Raw genomic sequence first — 15,914 nt, 5'->3', positions numbered from 1 at the left:
ACTGGAGTCTGTGTTTCCCCCAGTCCTGTGGAAGTCCTATAATCAAATCCCACTGGTCTTCAAGGCCAAATTCCCTTCAGGTTTCCAGTACCTTTGTTGGATCCCCAAGCTGAGAATCCTGATGTGAGGTTCAGAACCTTCACAACTGTGGGAGAACTTCTTTGGTATTATTGTTCTACAATTTGTAGGTTACCTGACAGGTATGAGATTTGATTTTAATTTGATTGTGCCTTTCCTACTGTCTCATTGTGGCTACTTCTTTGTCTTTAGACATGGAATGTCTTTTTTTTGATGGGTTTCAGTGTCCTGTCGATGGTTGTTCAACAGCTATTGCAATTTTGATGTTATTGCAGGATGAGATGAGTGCATTCCTTCTACTCTGTCATCTTGAACCAGAAATCCTTTCATCTCTTTAAATATGTCATTCCACTGTGTTCTGGCCTGTATGGTTTCTAATGAGAAATCAGCTGAAGTGTGAGGATCCCTTGTACATGAATGATTGTATCTTGCTTGCTGCCTTCAAGATTCTTTGTCTTTGATGGTTTGATTATAATATGTCTCAGTGTGTATATATTTGTGGTTATTATACTTAAAGTTTGTTGAGCTTTTCAGTTTTGTAGATTTATATCTTTTTATCAAATGTGGAAGTTTTTGGCTATATTTATTTGAGTATTCTTTCTGTTTTTTTCTGTATCTTCTCTCCTTAAGGGACATTGTTGTTGTCTCATGGGTCTCAGGCTCTGTTCATTGTCCTTTTTTCTTTTCTCTTTGTGCTCCTTGAACTGAGTAATTTCAATTGATCTTACATTCTAGTTTGTTGATTCTTCTTTCTGATCTAATATTGTTTGAAACCCTGTGGTGAATTCTTAATTTCAACTAATGTACTTTTTAGCTCTAGAATTTCTTTTCTTATATATGTAATTTCTATCCCATTTTTAAAAATATTTTTCTTTAGTAAGACATTTTTATCTGTGTTTCCTTTAGTTCTTTTTACATGAATTACTTTAGCTGATTGAGCAGAGCATATTTAAGACAATTGATTTAAAGTATTCATCTTGGAAATTAATTCACTGACAATCCAGTGGTTAAGACTCAGTGCTTTCACTGCTGGGGCCTCGGTTCCATCCCTATTTGGGAAGCTAAGTTCCTGCAAACCATGCGGCATTGGCAAAAAGAAAAGTCTTTGTCTTTTATGTCCAGTATCTATGCTTCCTTTTTTTTAAATTAATTTTTAAAATTGGAAGCTAATTACTTTACAATATTGTGCTTTTTGCCATACATTGACATGAATCAGCCACAGGTGTACATGTGTGTCCCCCCCCCCCCCGCCATCCCGAACTCCCCTCCCACCACCCTCCCCATACTATCCCTCTGGGTTGTGCCAGTGCACTGGATTTGAGTGCCCTGTTTCATGCATCGAACTTGGACTGGTCATCTATTTCACACATGGTAATATACATGTTTCAATGCTATTCTCTCAAATCATCCCGCCTCGCTTTTTCCCACAGAGTCCAAAAGTCTGTTCTTTGTATCTGTGTCTTTTTTGCTGTCTCCCATATAGGGTTCAAGTTTATAAACCTTTTCTGTGTTTCCTGTCTAGAGAAGGAAGATCCTTTAGCATTTGTTGAAGAACTGGTTTGGTGGTGCTCAATATCTGAGCTTTTGCTTGTCTGTAAAGCTTTTGATTTCTCCTTCATATTTGAATGAGATCCTTGCTAGGTGCAGTGATCTGGGTTGTAGGTTTTTCTGTTTCATCACTTTTAAGTATGTCTTGCTATTCCCTTCTGGCCTGAAGAATTTCTATTGAAAGATCACCTGTTATCCTTATGGGGGGACCCTTTTGTGTTATTTGTTGCTTTTCCCTTGCTGCTTTTAATAATTTGCTCTGTGTTTGATCTTTGTTAGTTTGATTAATATGTGTCTTGGAATGTTTTGCCTTGGATTTATCCTGTTTCAGACTCTCTGGGTTTCTTGGACTTGGGTGGCTATTTCCTTCCCCATTTTAGGGAAGTTTTCAACCATTATCTCCTCAAGTATTTTCTCATGCCCTTTCTTTTTGTCTTCCTCTTCTGGGACTCCTGTGATTCGAATGTTGGGGTGTTTAACATTGTCCCAGAGGTCTCTGAGGTTGTCCTCATTTCTTTTAATTCTTTTTTCCTCTCTGCTTTATTTCCACCATTCTCTCCAGCTCACTTATCCTATATTCTGCCTCAGTATTCTACTGTTGGTTTTCTCCAGAGTGCTTTTGATCTCAGTTGTTGCATTGTTCACTATTGATTGACTCTTCTTTATTTTTTCTAGGTCCTTGTTAAAGATTTCTTGCATCTTCTCAGTTCTTGACTCTAGTCTGTTTATCTGTAACTCCATTTTGTGTTTAAGATTTTGGATCATCTGTACTATCACTATTCTGAATTCTTTTTTCTATCTCCTCTATCTCCTCCTTTTTTGTTTGCTTTGGTGGGCATTTATCATGTTCCTTTACCTGCTGAATATTTCTCTGCCTTTTCATTTTGTTTAGATTGCTGTGTTTGGGGTTCCATTTCTGTAGGCTAGAAGTTCATGGTTCCTCTTCATTGTGGAACCTGCTCCCTGTGGGTAGGATTGGATTAGTGGCTTGTCAAGGTTTCCTGGTTAGGGGAGCTTGTGTCTGTGTTCTGGTGGTTGGATATGGATCTGTTCTTTCTGAAGTGCAATGAAGTGTCCAGTAGTGAGTTTTGGGGTGTCTATGGATTTGGCATGGCTTTGGGCAGGCTGTCTTGTAATGGTCAGGGTTGTGTTCCAACTTTGTTGGAGAATTAGCATGGTATGTCTTGCTCTGGAACTTTTTGGCTCTTGGGTGGAGCTTGGTTTCAGTGTAGATATGGAGGCTTTTGGGTGAGCTCTTGTCTATTAATGTTCCCTGGAATCAGGAGTTCGCTGATGTTCTCAAGTTTTGGAGTTAAGCCTCCTGCCTCTGGCTTTCAGTCTTATCCTTACAGTAGACTCAAGACTTCTCCATCCATACAGCACAGATGATAAAGCATCTATGTTAATGATGAAACAGTTCTCCATAGCAAGGGACACCCAGAGAGGTTCACAGAGTTACATGGAGAAAGGAAGAGGGGGGAGGGAGATAGAGGTGCCCAGGAGAAGAGGGGGAGTTAAAGGGGGAGAGACCCATTAGCCATTAATCAGTTCCCTAAGTGTTCTCCACAGCCCAGAGCACCCAGAGAGATTCAGAGTTAAGCAGAGAAGAGAAGGGGGAGGGAGGAGATAGAGGTCACCTGGGGGAGAAAAGGGAAAGTCAAAGGGGAGAGAGCAATCAAGCCAGTAATCACACCCCTCCCTTTAAAGAGAATGGGATGCCTTTCTGGGTGCCTGGTGTCCTCCGCCAGTGTTCAAAAGTTGTTTTGTGGAAGTTGCTCAGCATTCAGATGATCTTTTGATGAATTTGTGGGGGAGGAAGTGGTCTCCCCGTCCTATTCCTCTGCCATCTTCTGGACCCAGTATCTGTGCTTTCTTAGGGACAATTTTCATCCCTCCGTTCCTCCTCCTCTCACTTTTTTGCTCCCTCCCTCCCTCCTTTCTTTCCTGTGAAAGGGTCATACTTTCTTGCTCTCTGTATGACTTATTTTTTTGTTGTTAAAAAGTAGACATTTTCAATATTATAATGTAATAACTTTGGAAATTATATTTTTCTACTCCTCAGTTTGTTGTGTTTGCTGTGGTTTGTAATTATTTGTTTAGGGACATTCCCAAACTATTTCTTTACTCTAACTTGTACTCAGCTAGTAGTTTGACAGAGACTTCCTTAAATGCCTGGAACCAGAAAAAAATGGAAAAAAAGGAAACTTGCTGTCTTTGCACGTTGGCTCTGTGGTCATTCCTTCAACACTTAGTCATGCTGTTTATTTCTCTCCTTTAGCCTTTGCTATTGCTTGCTTGGAGTGTAAAGATCAGCCAACTAGAGGTGAAAGCTTGAGGTCTTCTCAGGTATTTTCTTAGCGTGTATCTTGTCCTGATTTGTGCATGAGTTTCTAGTTTCCTTCTTATATTTTTGAACTTTTCAAAGCCATTATTTCTCAGAGTGACTCTCTACAACTTTTCTTCCCAAGCTTTCAACATGTTTATTGTTTTACCCCAGATATCATTTTTTGCCTCAGGTAGTAGTAGCTTATTTTCTTTGTGTTTCAGTGTCTTTTAGGAACATCCTCTATTTAGTCATTTTTCTACCTTGCAAGAGTTCTGCATTAGGAGAAACAGTCAGGCAGGCACCTTGTGTTAGTCCTTCTGTTACTCCCTGGACAGGTCAAATAAAATAAACCCTTCCTTAGGAGCCAGGTACCTACAGCAGGAATAGAAGCTGCCATCTTTAAGACTGTCAATATGTTAGTAAATGGAGTGTGTCAAGGCTAAAGTTAAAATGCTACAAAACTCTCCTACAGTGTTTGTCACTTTTTCCTTCATTCAGCATTCACTTGGTTGCTATGGACATCTGACTGTTTTCCAGTGTTCTAATGCTTCTTTTCAGAGAAGGCAATGGCACCCCACTCCAGTACCCTTGCCTGGAAAATCCCGTGGGTGGAGGAGCCTGGCAGGCTGCAATCTATGGGGTAGCTAAGAGTCGGATGCGACTGAGTGACTTCACTTTCACTTTTCACTTTCATGCATTGGAGAAGGAAATGGCAACCCACTCCAGTGTTCTTCCCTGGAGAATCCCAGGGACAGAGGAGCCTGATGGGCTGCCGTCTATGGGGTTGCACAGAGTCAGACACGACTGAAGCGACTTGGCAGCAGCAGCAGCAATGCTTCTTTTCTGGCAGTTTAAAAATTATTTTTGTTAGTGTTTCTTTCGAAGGCCAGATCCTTGGAGTTCTCTACTGTGTCATTTTCTCTGATGTCACTCACTCTTCTGATTCTTTGTCCTTTGTGTAAAACATAATTTTTTGCTTTGGAAATTTGCATAATGAGGATAACCAACACTGATGTACCATTACTATGTGCCAGGCATTATTCTCAGCATTTTGTAAATATGAATTCATTTAACCTTCACGATAACCTTGTGACAACCTTGTAGAATGGATATTATTTTCCCCATCATACAGATGATGACTGAGGTAAAAAGGGTTTTAGGAGCTTAACCAAGGATATGCAATAAGTGCTGAAAACTGGATTCAAATTTAGTGAGACTCCATGTCCTTGCTCTTAACCACTCTGCTTTTTCTCTCTTAATTAGAAATGAGTCTTCTTGTATCCAGTGTTTTAAAATTTCATGATGATGTGTTTTGGTGTGTATCTTTTTGTAGTAATTTTTATGAGCACTTGAAAATCCATTTCAATGTAATAATTCTGTTTTCTTAGTTACTCATTTTGTTGATGTACTCTTCTCTATTTTCTGTTTCTAGAGTGCTTGTTTTCAGATGTTTGGTTTCCTAATGTTCTTATATTTTCTTACCTGTTTTCCATGTCTTTTTCATTTTATTTTACTATTTAGGTGATTTTCTCAGTTTTATTTTCCAACTGTTCTCATGAATTTTTCATTTTGATATCATGCTTTTAACTTCCAAAGGCTCCTTTTATTTTTATGAATATTCTGTTTTCATAGCATCTTGTTCTTATTTCAGGGTTGCAATATTTTATTCTCTCAGAAGATATTGATAGATTCATCTCCCCTGTTTTTTTCTTTGCATAGTCTCTGTTTTCTCCAAGATGATTTTTTTCCTGTATGTATGTACGCATGTGTTTTATCTCTGCCTTTGATTATCACTGGATGCTTATATTTATAATAATAACAAAACACTAAAAATCTCATTGGAAGCTCTGGGTTCTCTCTGTAAGATGTTCTGGATGAGCTGATTTGCAAGGTGACCTCTTTGCTGATTTCAGTGTCCTTGTTTCTTTTCTCTTGGGTTGATCAAATTCCTCTTTCTTCCAGACTAGTCCTTAGTGAATCAATACCTGGCCTCCTGGGTTCTGGAGTCAAGGAGGAGGAAACAGACTTGGGTCTTGATAGTCAATGTGTAAATTTTTACTTGAGCATCCTCTTTTCAGTATAGCACCCTTATTCTCAACTGTGCCTCATCTCTCCAAGTTCAGAGGCCTTCAGTTTTGCCCCCTGTAGTCTGTTGCTAGGATCATGGAAGGATAATTGCTTGTCTGATGGAGTGAGGAAAGAGACTTGAGGTCTAACTCCTTTTTAAACAGACTTTTAACCAATCCTCCTATTTTTAGCTCCACTTTTGTAATGTACCTGGGGTGCTAACTGCTACATTTTGGAGGAGGATTTGGAAATATAAACTGGATTTTCAGATTTCCCTATTGCTAGCATAGCATTCTGCTAGCTAGCAGAATTCTTTTTCATGTCTATTAAGTCATTTACTAATTTACCCATCTCTTTTCTAGCTTCCAAAATTACATTGGTCTTGGTCTGCTATCATATTGTCTTTATCCTAGCCGATTTGTATTTTTTTTTTAACTTAATAGCATCAGCAGAATGGAATAGTGAAGAATAAATTTACCCAAGGAGGTGAAAGACTTGTACACTGAAAACTTTTTAAAAAACTGATGGAAGAAATTAAAGCAGACACAAATAAATGGAAAAATATCCCCATGTTTATGACTAAGAAGGCTTACTGTTGTTACAATATCCATACTACTCAAAACTATCTACAACCTATCTACAACCTCAATGCCATCACTATCATAATCTCAGTGACATGTTTTGCAGAAATAGAAAAACCATCCTAAAATTTGTACAGAATTTCAAGGGAACTTGAATTGGTAAAACAATCTTGAAAATGAAGAGTAAATTTGGAGGCCTCATACCTCTTCATTTCAAGGCATATTGTAAGGCTACAACAATCAAAACACTGTGGTACTGACATAAAGATAGGCGTGGAGGCTAATAAAACAGAGTAGAGAGCCCAGAAATAAACTCTTGTGTATATAGTGTAATGATCTTCAACAGGTATGCCAAGGCCACTCAGTGGGGAAACAGCAGTCTCTCCAACAAGCGGCTGTGGGAAAGCTATATATATACATGCCAGACAATGAAGTTGGAGCCATAGCTTACACCATATACAAAAGTTAACTCAAAGTAGATTAAAGAATCTAAATGTAAGAGTTAAAACTATAAAACTCCTGGAAGAAAACATAGGAGAAAAACCGTATGACATTGGATTTGGCAGAGACTTCTTAGATATGCACCAGAAGCATGGGCAGCAAAAGCAAAAATGAGCAAAAGTGATAACACTAACTTTAAAACATATGCACATTGAAGGAAACAATCAACAGGGTGAAAAGCCAGCCTATGAAATGGGAGAAAATATTTGCAAGTCATATATTTCTGATAAATGGTTAATATCCAAAATACACAAAGAACTTCAACAACAACAAAAAACAAAGAACGAGAATAGATATTTCTCAAAGATATACATGGCCAACAAGCATATGAAAAGATGCAACTATCACTAATCATTGGGGAAAAGGAAATCAAAATCACAGTGAAATATTGCCTCACACTATAGGACAGTCAAAACAACAAAATAACATGTGTTGGTAAGGATGTGGAGAAATTGGGTTCGTGGAGATTGTAAACTGATGTAGATTCTATAGAAAACAGTATGACAGTTCTTCAAAAAATAGAATCACTGTATAATCCAGCAGTCCCATTCTGGGTATATGTCCAATAGAACTGAAAGCAGGTTCTTGAAGAAATACTTGCACACCCATGTTCCTTGCATCATTATTCACAAGAGGTAGAAGCGACACAAGTGTTCATTGACAAATGAGTAGATTGAAAAAAACACAGTGAAATATTATTTACTCTTAAAAAGGAAAGAACTCTGATCAACTGCTACAACATGGATGAGCCTTGAGGATGCTATACTAGGTGAAATAACAGTCACAAAATCAAAATACTTTATGATTTCCCTTATATGAAATATCTAAAGTAGTCAGACTCACAGAAAGCGAAAGTAGAATTGTGATTGCCAGGGGTTTGGGCAGGGGCAAATGAAGGATTATTATTCAACGTGTAAAGAGTTTCAGTTTTGGAAGATGAAATAATTCTGGAGATCCGTTACACAGCAGTATGAGTATAGTCTATAACACTACCAAATAGTACACTTAAAAATGGTAGAGATGGTACATTTTGTTATGTGCTTTTTACCACAATGAAAAAGTTTTCTTTTATTGTCATTTTACTGGGGTGTTAGGAGAGAGCTGAGGTAATTGTGTGTGCTCAGTCTGACATTTTTAACAGGAATGTAATGCTGGCTTTTTTGTTTTCTGTTTTTTATTTCATGTTTAGTTTTCCCACCTTCCTGTGGGCTAAATGAACATTTTTAAAATTGCATTTTATCCTTATTATTTTTGAGTGCTGCCATTATAAGGACAGTCATGTTGGATTTAGGATGCACCCTAATCCAGTTTTCCTTGATGACACTACAAAGACCCTATTTCCAAAGACAGACATTCACTGATTCCAGATGGGCCTGAATTTTGGGAGGCAGGCATTATTCCATTTGGTAGTCTTAATAGCATAAGTTCTTTAACTTTATTCTTCCTCAACATTGTTTTAGCTGTTCTGGGCCTTTTATTCTTCCATATTCCTTATAGAGTCAGCTTGTCGAGTTTGGTGAAAAATTATTAAAATTTTAATTGAAATAGCATTTGATTTATAATTATAATCACTATCTTTATAATGTTGAGTCTTCTTATCAATGAATGTGATTGATTTATATATATAATTTATTATATAGTCCTCTTTAATGTATTTCAGCATAGTTTTATAATTTTCTTCATAAAGATTTCACAATCAACTGTTGTCGTGTGTGTGTGTGTGTGTGTGTGTGTGTGTGTGTGTGTGTGTGTTAGTTGCTCGGTCGTGTCTGACTTTTTGGGATCCCATGGACTGTAGCCTCTTCTGGCCATGGAATTCCCCAGGCAAGAATACTGGAGTGGGTAGCCATTGCTTTCTCCAGGGGATCTTCCTGATCCAGGGATCGAACCCAGCTCTCCCGCATTGCAGGCAGATTCTTTACCATCTGAGCCGCCAGGGATAGTGATATCTTAAAGTTTACATTGTTTTGTTGGTTGTCATTGCAGTTGCTTTTAAATGTTTGTTTAATATCAACAACTTCTCTGAAACCTTGTTAATTCTGATAATTTTATCTGTAAAATTTCTTGGATTGTTTGCATTTGCATGTTTTTTACTATCTGCTTCTTTTGTCACTATCTTTGTTGCTATCTATTTCACATTATAAATTACTAGAGGATAGAGACTTGTCTTTAATATGCTTTGTAGAGTAAATGGACATTGAACTGCATATTGAAAGATATGAAAGGAGACTCAAGTAGTGGTTAGGGAAAGGAAACTTGTGATATCTTGCTCAGAGTTAGAGTTGATAAAGAGAAAAGCAAATGTAGAGGGAGGGGGATAGACTGAATTAGAGGTTTCGAGGATATGTAACAGAAAAGTGATTAACTGTGCCTTTGTCAGAATGGGGCTACCAGTAAAAGACCTTGAAGTTCATAGTTAAGAGTTTATATTTTATTTAGAAGATGATTGATAAAGCTATACTGTTAGAAAACTCAATATTTTCATTCTAAAGGTCAATGAAATTATTTAGTGTGCTTTTGATGAACTTAAGATTTAGATGAGACTTGAAAATCTAGGGCAAGAAATCTTGCGTGAGGAAATGACCAGATAAAGGTTGGAGAGGAGCTAACTGTAGTGTTAGTCACTTAAAAGGAGTTAATGAATTAAATAAGCCACTTTTCTTGTTTTCTGATACATCCTTCCTGTATCCCAAAACTAGATTAAGAATTATCTAAGACGTTGACATGATGGCAGAAGGTACTGCTGTGTTGTTGTTTAGAGGCAAAGAAATAAACTGGAAAATTTTTTCTTAGAGCACCAGGAGAAGTAACTAATGACTAATGAGTTTATTATTACTGAGATATCTGAGGGTTAGAGAAAGCTGAGTAAGGGAGGAATTCGAAGATATATGTCCTAAAGCCATTAAGGAAGAAAGTCAGGCAATTATCATTTAATTACTGTTATACTATTATAATTTAACAAAATTTAAAAATGCATGATCTGTAAATGTTTAAAAGACAACAAAATCACAAAGAAAAATAGCTTGGAACAAAAAAAATAATAGGTCTGCTTTTTCTCTATTTTAAGAATCTAATTTACAAAGTAATATATAGAAAATGAAATTATCTGGTTAATTAAAACTAAAAAGTCTTGTATTGAACTCAAAAGTTAGTGATCAAAGTCATTTTTAGCAGCAATATCTAAGTGAGTTTTAAAAATCATCTATATAGTCTAATCTTGGCATGGTAAAGTAGGTATTTGGTTGGATCTGTCATTTCTGGGCCAGAGATGTAACAGTGGCTGGAGGTTCTTGAGATTCCATAGTTCTAGTCTAATAAGTCCATTTCTATATAACCAAAGTACAATAGACTTACAGATCTACCATCTTTGTATTACTTGCCATTGTATATTACTTGCAAAGTAGATGTTACAACTGCATGGAAGGCCAGGAAGGTATTTTTAAAAGAGATATTTGTATAGACCTTAGTACTTAATATCCCGTTATAAATATTTCATGAGGATAGGGATCTTTGTCTGTTTTGTTCACTGATGTGTCTTTAATATTGCCTAATATTATAGATATTCCCTGGGTTCGAGACCTGGGTTTGATCTGTGGGTCAGGAAGATCCCTTGGAGAAGAAAATGGCAACCCACTCCAGTATTCTTGCCTGGAGAATCCCATGGACGGAGGAGCCTGGTGGGCTACAGTCCATGGGGTTGCAAAGAGTTGGACACGATGGAGTGACTTCACTTTCACTTTCATAGATATTCCCTAGTGGCTCAGATAGTAAAGAGTCTGCCTGAAATGTGGGAGACCTGGGTTCGATCCCTGGGTCAGGAAGATCCCCTGGATAAGGGAATGGCAACCCATTCCAGTATTCTTGCCTGGAAAATCCCATGGATAGAGGAGCCTGGCAGACCTCAGTCCATGGTGTTGCAAAGAGTTGGACACAGTTGAGTGACTAACACCCTCACATTATAGATAGAATATGTTTAGTAAATATTTATTATTCATAAATATTTTTATTTTTATTTTATTTTATTTATAATATTGTTTATTATTTATATAAATACATGAGTGAAGGGAACAGTATTGGTAATTAAAAGTTTTTTTGATCATTACAGTGAAATATGTTACAGATCTCTTAGTATATTTATTATACTAAATTAGTATATTTAAAATATTAGATATTTTAGTATTTTGTAGGTTTGGTCTTGGGCTTCACAGGTAGCTCAGTGATAAAGAATCTGGCTGCCAATGCAGGAGCTGTGAGTTTGATTCTTGCTCCAGTATTCTTGCCTGGAAAATCCCATGGACAGAGGAGCCTGGCAGGCTATGGTCCATGTGGTAACAAAACAGTTGGATATGACTTAGTGACCAAACCACAACAAAAACAACAAGGTTTGGTCTTACAAATTTGTTATTATTTGGTATTCTTTTCTCCCCTAGAAAGTAGCATTTATGTAAGTACACTTGAAGGAATTGTGAGGTCAGAAGAAAAGAAAACACTGAGGAAATTGGATAAAGACTCAGTATATTTAATGTTCATCAAAAGTTTTACTTTCCATTTTTCTCTGTATAAGTTAGTTGCAAGCCTTTCTGCAGCAAGTGGGTACAAGCTGCATTATTCCAGTATAGCTGTATAATTGGTGTGGCCCTGTGTGAACCTATGGGATCTGGGGCATGTAATGAGTAAGCTTTTTCTGTTGAAATGTTGAGAATGCATTTAAATACTTCTGGATTCTTGCCAGGCCCACATTAGCAAGACTATTCTTTAGTTTGGATTTAAATATACAGTAGGTCTGATGTACTCAGGCATACATATTGAACTTCTACTTAATGTACTGTACAAAATTTCAAAGGGAAACATATTTGAAGCAATATTCTTTACATATTACTTATGAATAACTTGCCTCAGGATCTGCCTCTGTAGTCTTACTCAGGTAAAACTTACATAAAAGATTCCTTTATATGGGTATGACAGATTCTGGATAGATGGTTTTTATAAATACTGTGGGAATATTTGGATAAATTATTAGAATTAAATTTTTTTCTTTTATGCCATTTCCCAGTATTTTGATGAATGAAAATTCTATAAGATATGACATTGTTGATAGAAGGACTGAGATGCTGGTTAATAATCTGTAGGAGTATTTTCCTATGGCATCATTCACATACTTGTTTCTACTTTTATCTTAGTTGTAATTTAGGTAAAGAAAATTTTTGTTGTAAAGAGATACATTAATTCTTTTAAAAAAATTTATTTATTTTGGCTGTTCTGGGTTTTCATTGCTATGTGGGCTTTTATCTAGTTGCAGCGAGTGGGGGCTACTGTCTAGTTGTGGTGCATGGGCTTCTCAGTGTGGGAGCTTCTCTTGTTTCAGAGCATATGGGGTCTAGGGTGCGCAGGCTTCAGTAGTTGTGGCATGTGGACTCAGTAGATGTAGCTCCTGGGCTCTAGAGTTATGGCGCATGGGCTTAGTTGCTCCGAGGCACATGAGCCTTCCTGAATCAAGAATCAAACCTGTGTCTCCCACATTGGCAGGCAGATTCTTCACCAATGAGCCACTTGGGAAGCCCCAAATTAATTATTTCTAAATAAGTATATGGCTAGATAGTGCTTTGAACTTTAGAATTATTTTTAATTGTTTTAATTTTGAAAGATATTCATTTTTTTCCCTGTTCAATAGTGATTTTGTTTTCTTTGTATATACTCTTTTCTACTGCTTTTTAACAAATCTAGCAACCTACAGAGGCCTGTTCTTTTGCTGGGCAATGATTGGTTTCCCCATTTTCTGTTACAAAGAACCTTTCAAGTTCAATTAGTAATTATTACTTTTCCATATGTAACTCATGCCACACCCTGAATACTTTTAGTTCCTCTTTATATAAATTGAGAGGTTTTGTTTAGGATGAGTGAAGGTGAAAGTGGCTCAGTCGTGTCCAACTCTTTGTGACCCCATGGACTATACAGTCCATGGAATTCTCCAGGCAAGAATACTGGAGTGGGTAGCCTTTCCCTTCTCCAGGGGATCTTCCCAACCCAGGGATTGAACCTAGGTCTCCCGCATTGCAGGCAGATTCTTTACCAGCTGATCCACAAGGGAAGCCCAAGAGTACTGGAGTGGGTAGCCTATCCCTTCTCCAGGGAATCTTCCCGACCCACGAATTGAACCAGGGTCTCCTGAATTGCAGGTAGATTCTCTACCAACTGAGCTATCAGGGAAGCCCAAGGATGAGTGGGTTATTGGTTATTTTGATGTACAGAACACTTATTATGTCTTAAACACTCTGAAATGCCATACATTTTTTAATGTTAAAAGAATCATGAATCTGACGTATCTTGTTTGTTTGTTTTTTTTATTGCAGGCTTATTATCTTCATACTGTCTGTTACAACTTGGGAATACAAATCTACAAGGAGAATAAATATGAAGAAAGTTGTTTCTGGCTTAGGTAATATAAAAAAATAATGAATGTAAATTCAGAATGATTATCATAGAGTTCAGTTAATACTTACCATAGGGTACTTGGAAGTTTAAATATTTTCTGATTTCAAAAGCCAACATGTTAAATTTATTTACTCTTTTAACATGTATTGTTTATTCTTGTATGTTTCCAGTTGATAGAAAAGTATATTCTATTCTGAATACTAACATAAAGAGCATCTTCTGTGTCCATTCCTCCTTTGTATTTCCAACAAGAATATGGAAAACTTTATTTTTTGCTTTGGTATATATTGGTGTCTGCTACCCAAGAGTATAAGGGCAGGTGGGTAAATAGGAAGGTCAGCTAAAATTATTATTCTTAAATGAATTTTGGTATTTCAGTAATAGTCAAGTAAATATGTACCATCTGAGCCACCAGGGAAGAGATTAAGCACTTAGTATATGCTTATTAGTATACTAAGATTTGTACTATTGTGTTGAATCTGGAAATATCAAAGGAATAGTGAAAAAATATAGCACTCATATGCAAGAATCCTGTGTTTCACTGAATACCTATGCCCAGTACAGGTTCTGACACATGGTAGATACTCAGTAATTGCTGGTTAAATGAATTTCTGTGAAAAATATATTTTTCTGTAGATGTTACATAAAGTGCTTTGACTATCAGGGGATTATGGAGTAAAATATATTAAATTAATTCACTAAATGTTTCCCTTCTCTTGAGTATGGGGTTAATTATAGTTATTTGGAGATAGCCTCTTCATTAGTTTAACTAGTGAAAATTACATTTGCCATTAATGAAATAAATAGAAATAGCATTAAGATTATAGTCCTCACAGGCATATATATTTCTAATAAAATATTTATGCAAATAACTTGTTTGTATAAAAGACTTTTTTGGGCCCACAGATTGATTAAACTGTATAAAGAACTATGTCTGACAGAACAGGCTTATGCAGTTATAAGAGATATACTTGTCTCAACTTAGACTACTTCACACAAGTGGGATATACCTACAGTTTTTATTATAAATCACATTTTATAAATTGAATTATTTAAAGTATACCAAAGGAACTAACTAGTTTAATGTAGATTTACCACAGATTTCCTGTATTTATTTACTTATTTGGTTAAATTAATTTATTTAATTGGAGACTAATTATTTTATAGTATTGTAGTGGTTTTTGCCATACATTCACATGAATCAGCCATGGGTGTACATGCGTCCCTTATCGTGACCCCCCCTCCCACCTCCCTCCCTATCCCATCCCTCAGGGTTGTCCCAGTGCACCAGCCGTGAGCACCCTGTCTCATGCATCGAACTTGGACTGGTGATCTATTTCACATATGGTAATATACATGTTTCAATGCTATTCTCTCAAATCATCCCACCCTCACCTTCTTCCACAGAGTCCAAAAGTCTGTTCTTTACATCTGTGTCTCTTTTGCTGTCTCATATATGGAGTCGTTGTTACCATCTTTCTGAATTCCATATATATGCATTAATGTACTGTATTAGTGTTTTTCTTTCTGCCTTACTTCACTCTGTATAATAGGCTCCAGTTTCATCCACCTCATTAGAACTGATTTAAATGCATTCTTTTTAATGGCTGAGTAATACTCCATTGGGTATATATACCACAGGATGGACATCTAGGTTGCTTCCATGTCCTGGCTCTTGTAAACAGTGCTTGATGAACATTGGGATACACGTGTCTCTTTCAATTCTGGTTTCCTCAGTGTGTATGCCCAGCAGTGGGAATGCTGGGTCATATGGCAGTTCTATTTCCAGTTTTTAAGGAATCTCCACACCACAGGTTTCCTTTAAATGAGCAATCTTTTTATAAAGTGAATGAAGAGTAAGTTCTACTCCAAGATTTGGCAGTATTTGAAGGAGGAGCACTCAGAAAGATGGCATCAACCTATCAAAGATTAGTATGTCAAGGAGACAGGAATAGGAAGGACAAAATAAGAAAAAAGGATGTTATGGTGCCATGGATGGCTTCTGGAAGATTAACACTATCGAGGTTAGCCTGTAGTTTATGCCAGGAATAAATATGAACATGAATGTTCCTAGGAAGTGGTTTATAAGAGTAAACTTAGGCTGAAGTGGCATAACATGTAGGCTATTATCATATATGCCATGGATTGTTGACCTCTTATCTGTCATCATCTTTTTAAGAAAACCTTATAGAAGGAAAATATGATGGTGATAGAACATGACTGATATTTCTGTCATAAGCTAACTGTATCAGATTTTTACTATATGTTTCAGTTAGTCCAACCATCTCATCCTCTGTCATCTCCTTCTCCTCCCGCCTTCAGTCTTTCCCAATGTCAGGTCAGTTCTTTGCATCAGGTCGCCAAAGTATTGGAGATTCAGC

The 15,914-nt window shown here is 36.8% G+C and overlaps 1 protein-coding gene across 1 annotated transcript in view; it reads left to right on the top strand.

The window, feature by feature from the left end:
• Positions 1–15,914, top strand: part of TEX11 (testis expressed 11) — a 242,760-nt gene that overhangs the window by 77,801 nt on the left and 149,045 nt on the right. The window contains exon 9 of the mRNA XM_015104932.4: positions 13,452–13,537. Coding sequence (XP_014960418.1) covers positions 13,452–13,537 — 86 coding nt within the window. The remainder of the gene's footprint in view (positions 1–13,451; positions 13,538–15,914) is intronic.

Source organism: Ovis aries, chromosome X (assembly GCF_016772045.2).
Source record: "Ovis aries strain OAR_USU_Benz2616 breed Rambouillet chromosome X, ARS-UI_Ramb_v3.0, whole genome shotgun sequence".
Classification (NCBI taxonomy): Eukaryota; Metazoa; Chordata; class Mammalia; order Artiodactyla; family Bovidae; genus Ovis; species Ovis aries.
This window is presented reverse-complemented; position numbering and strand designations above follow the sequence as displayed.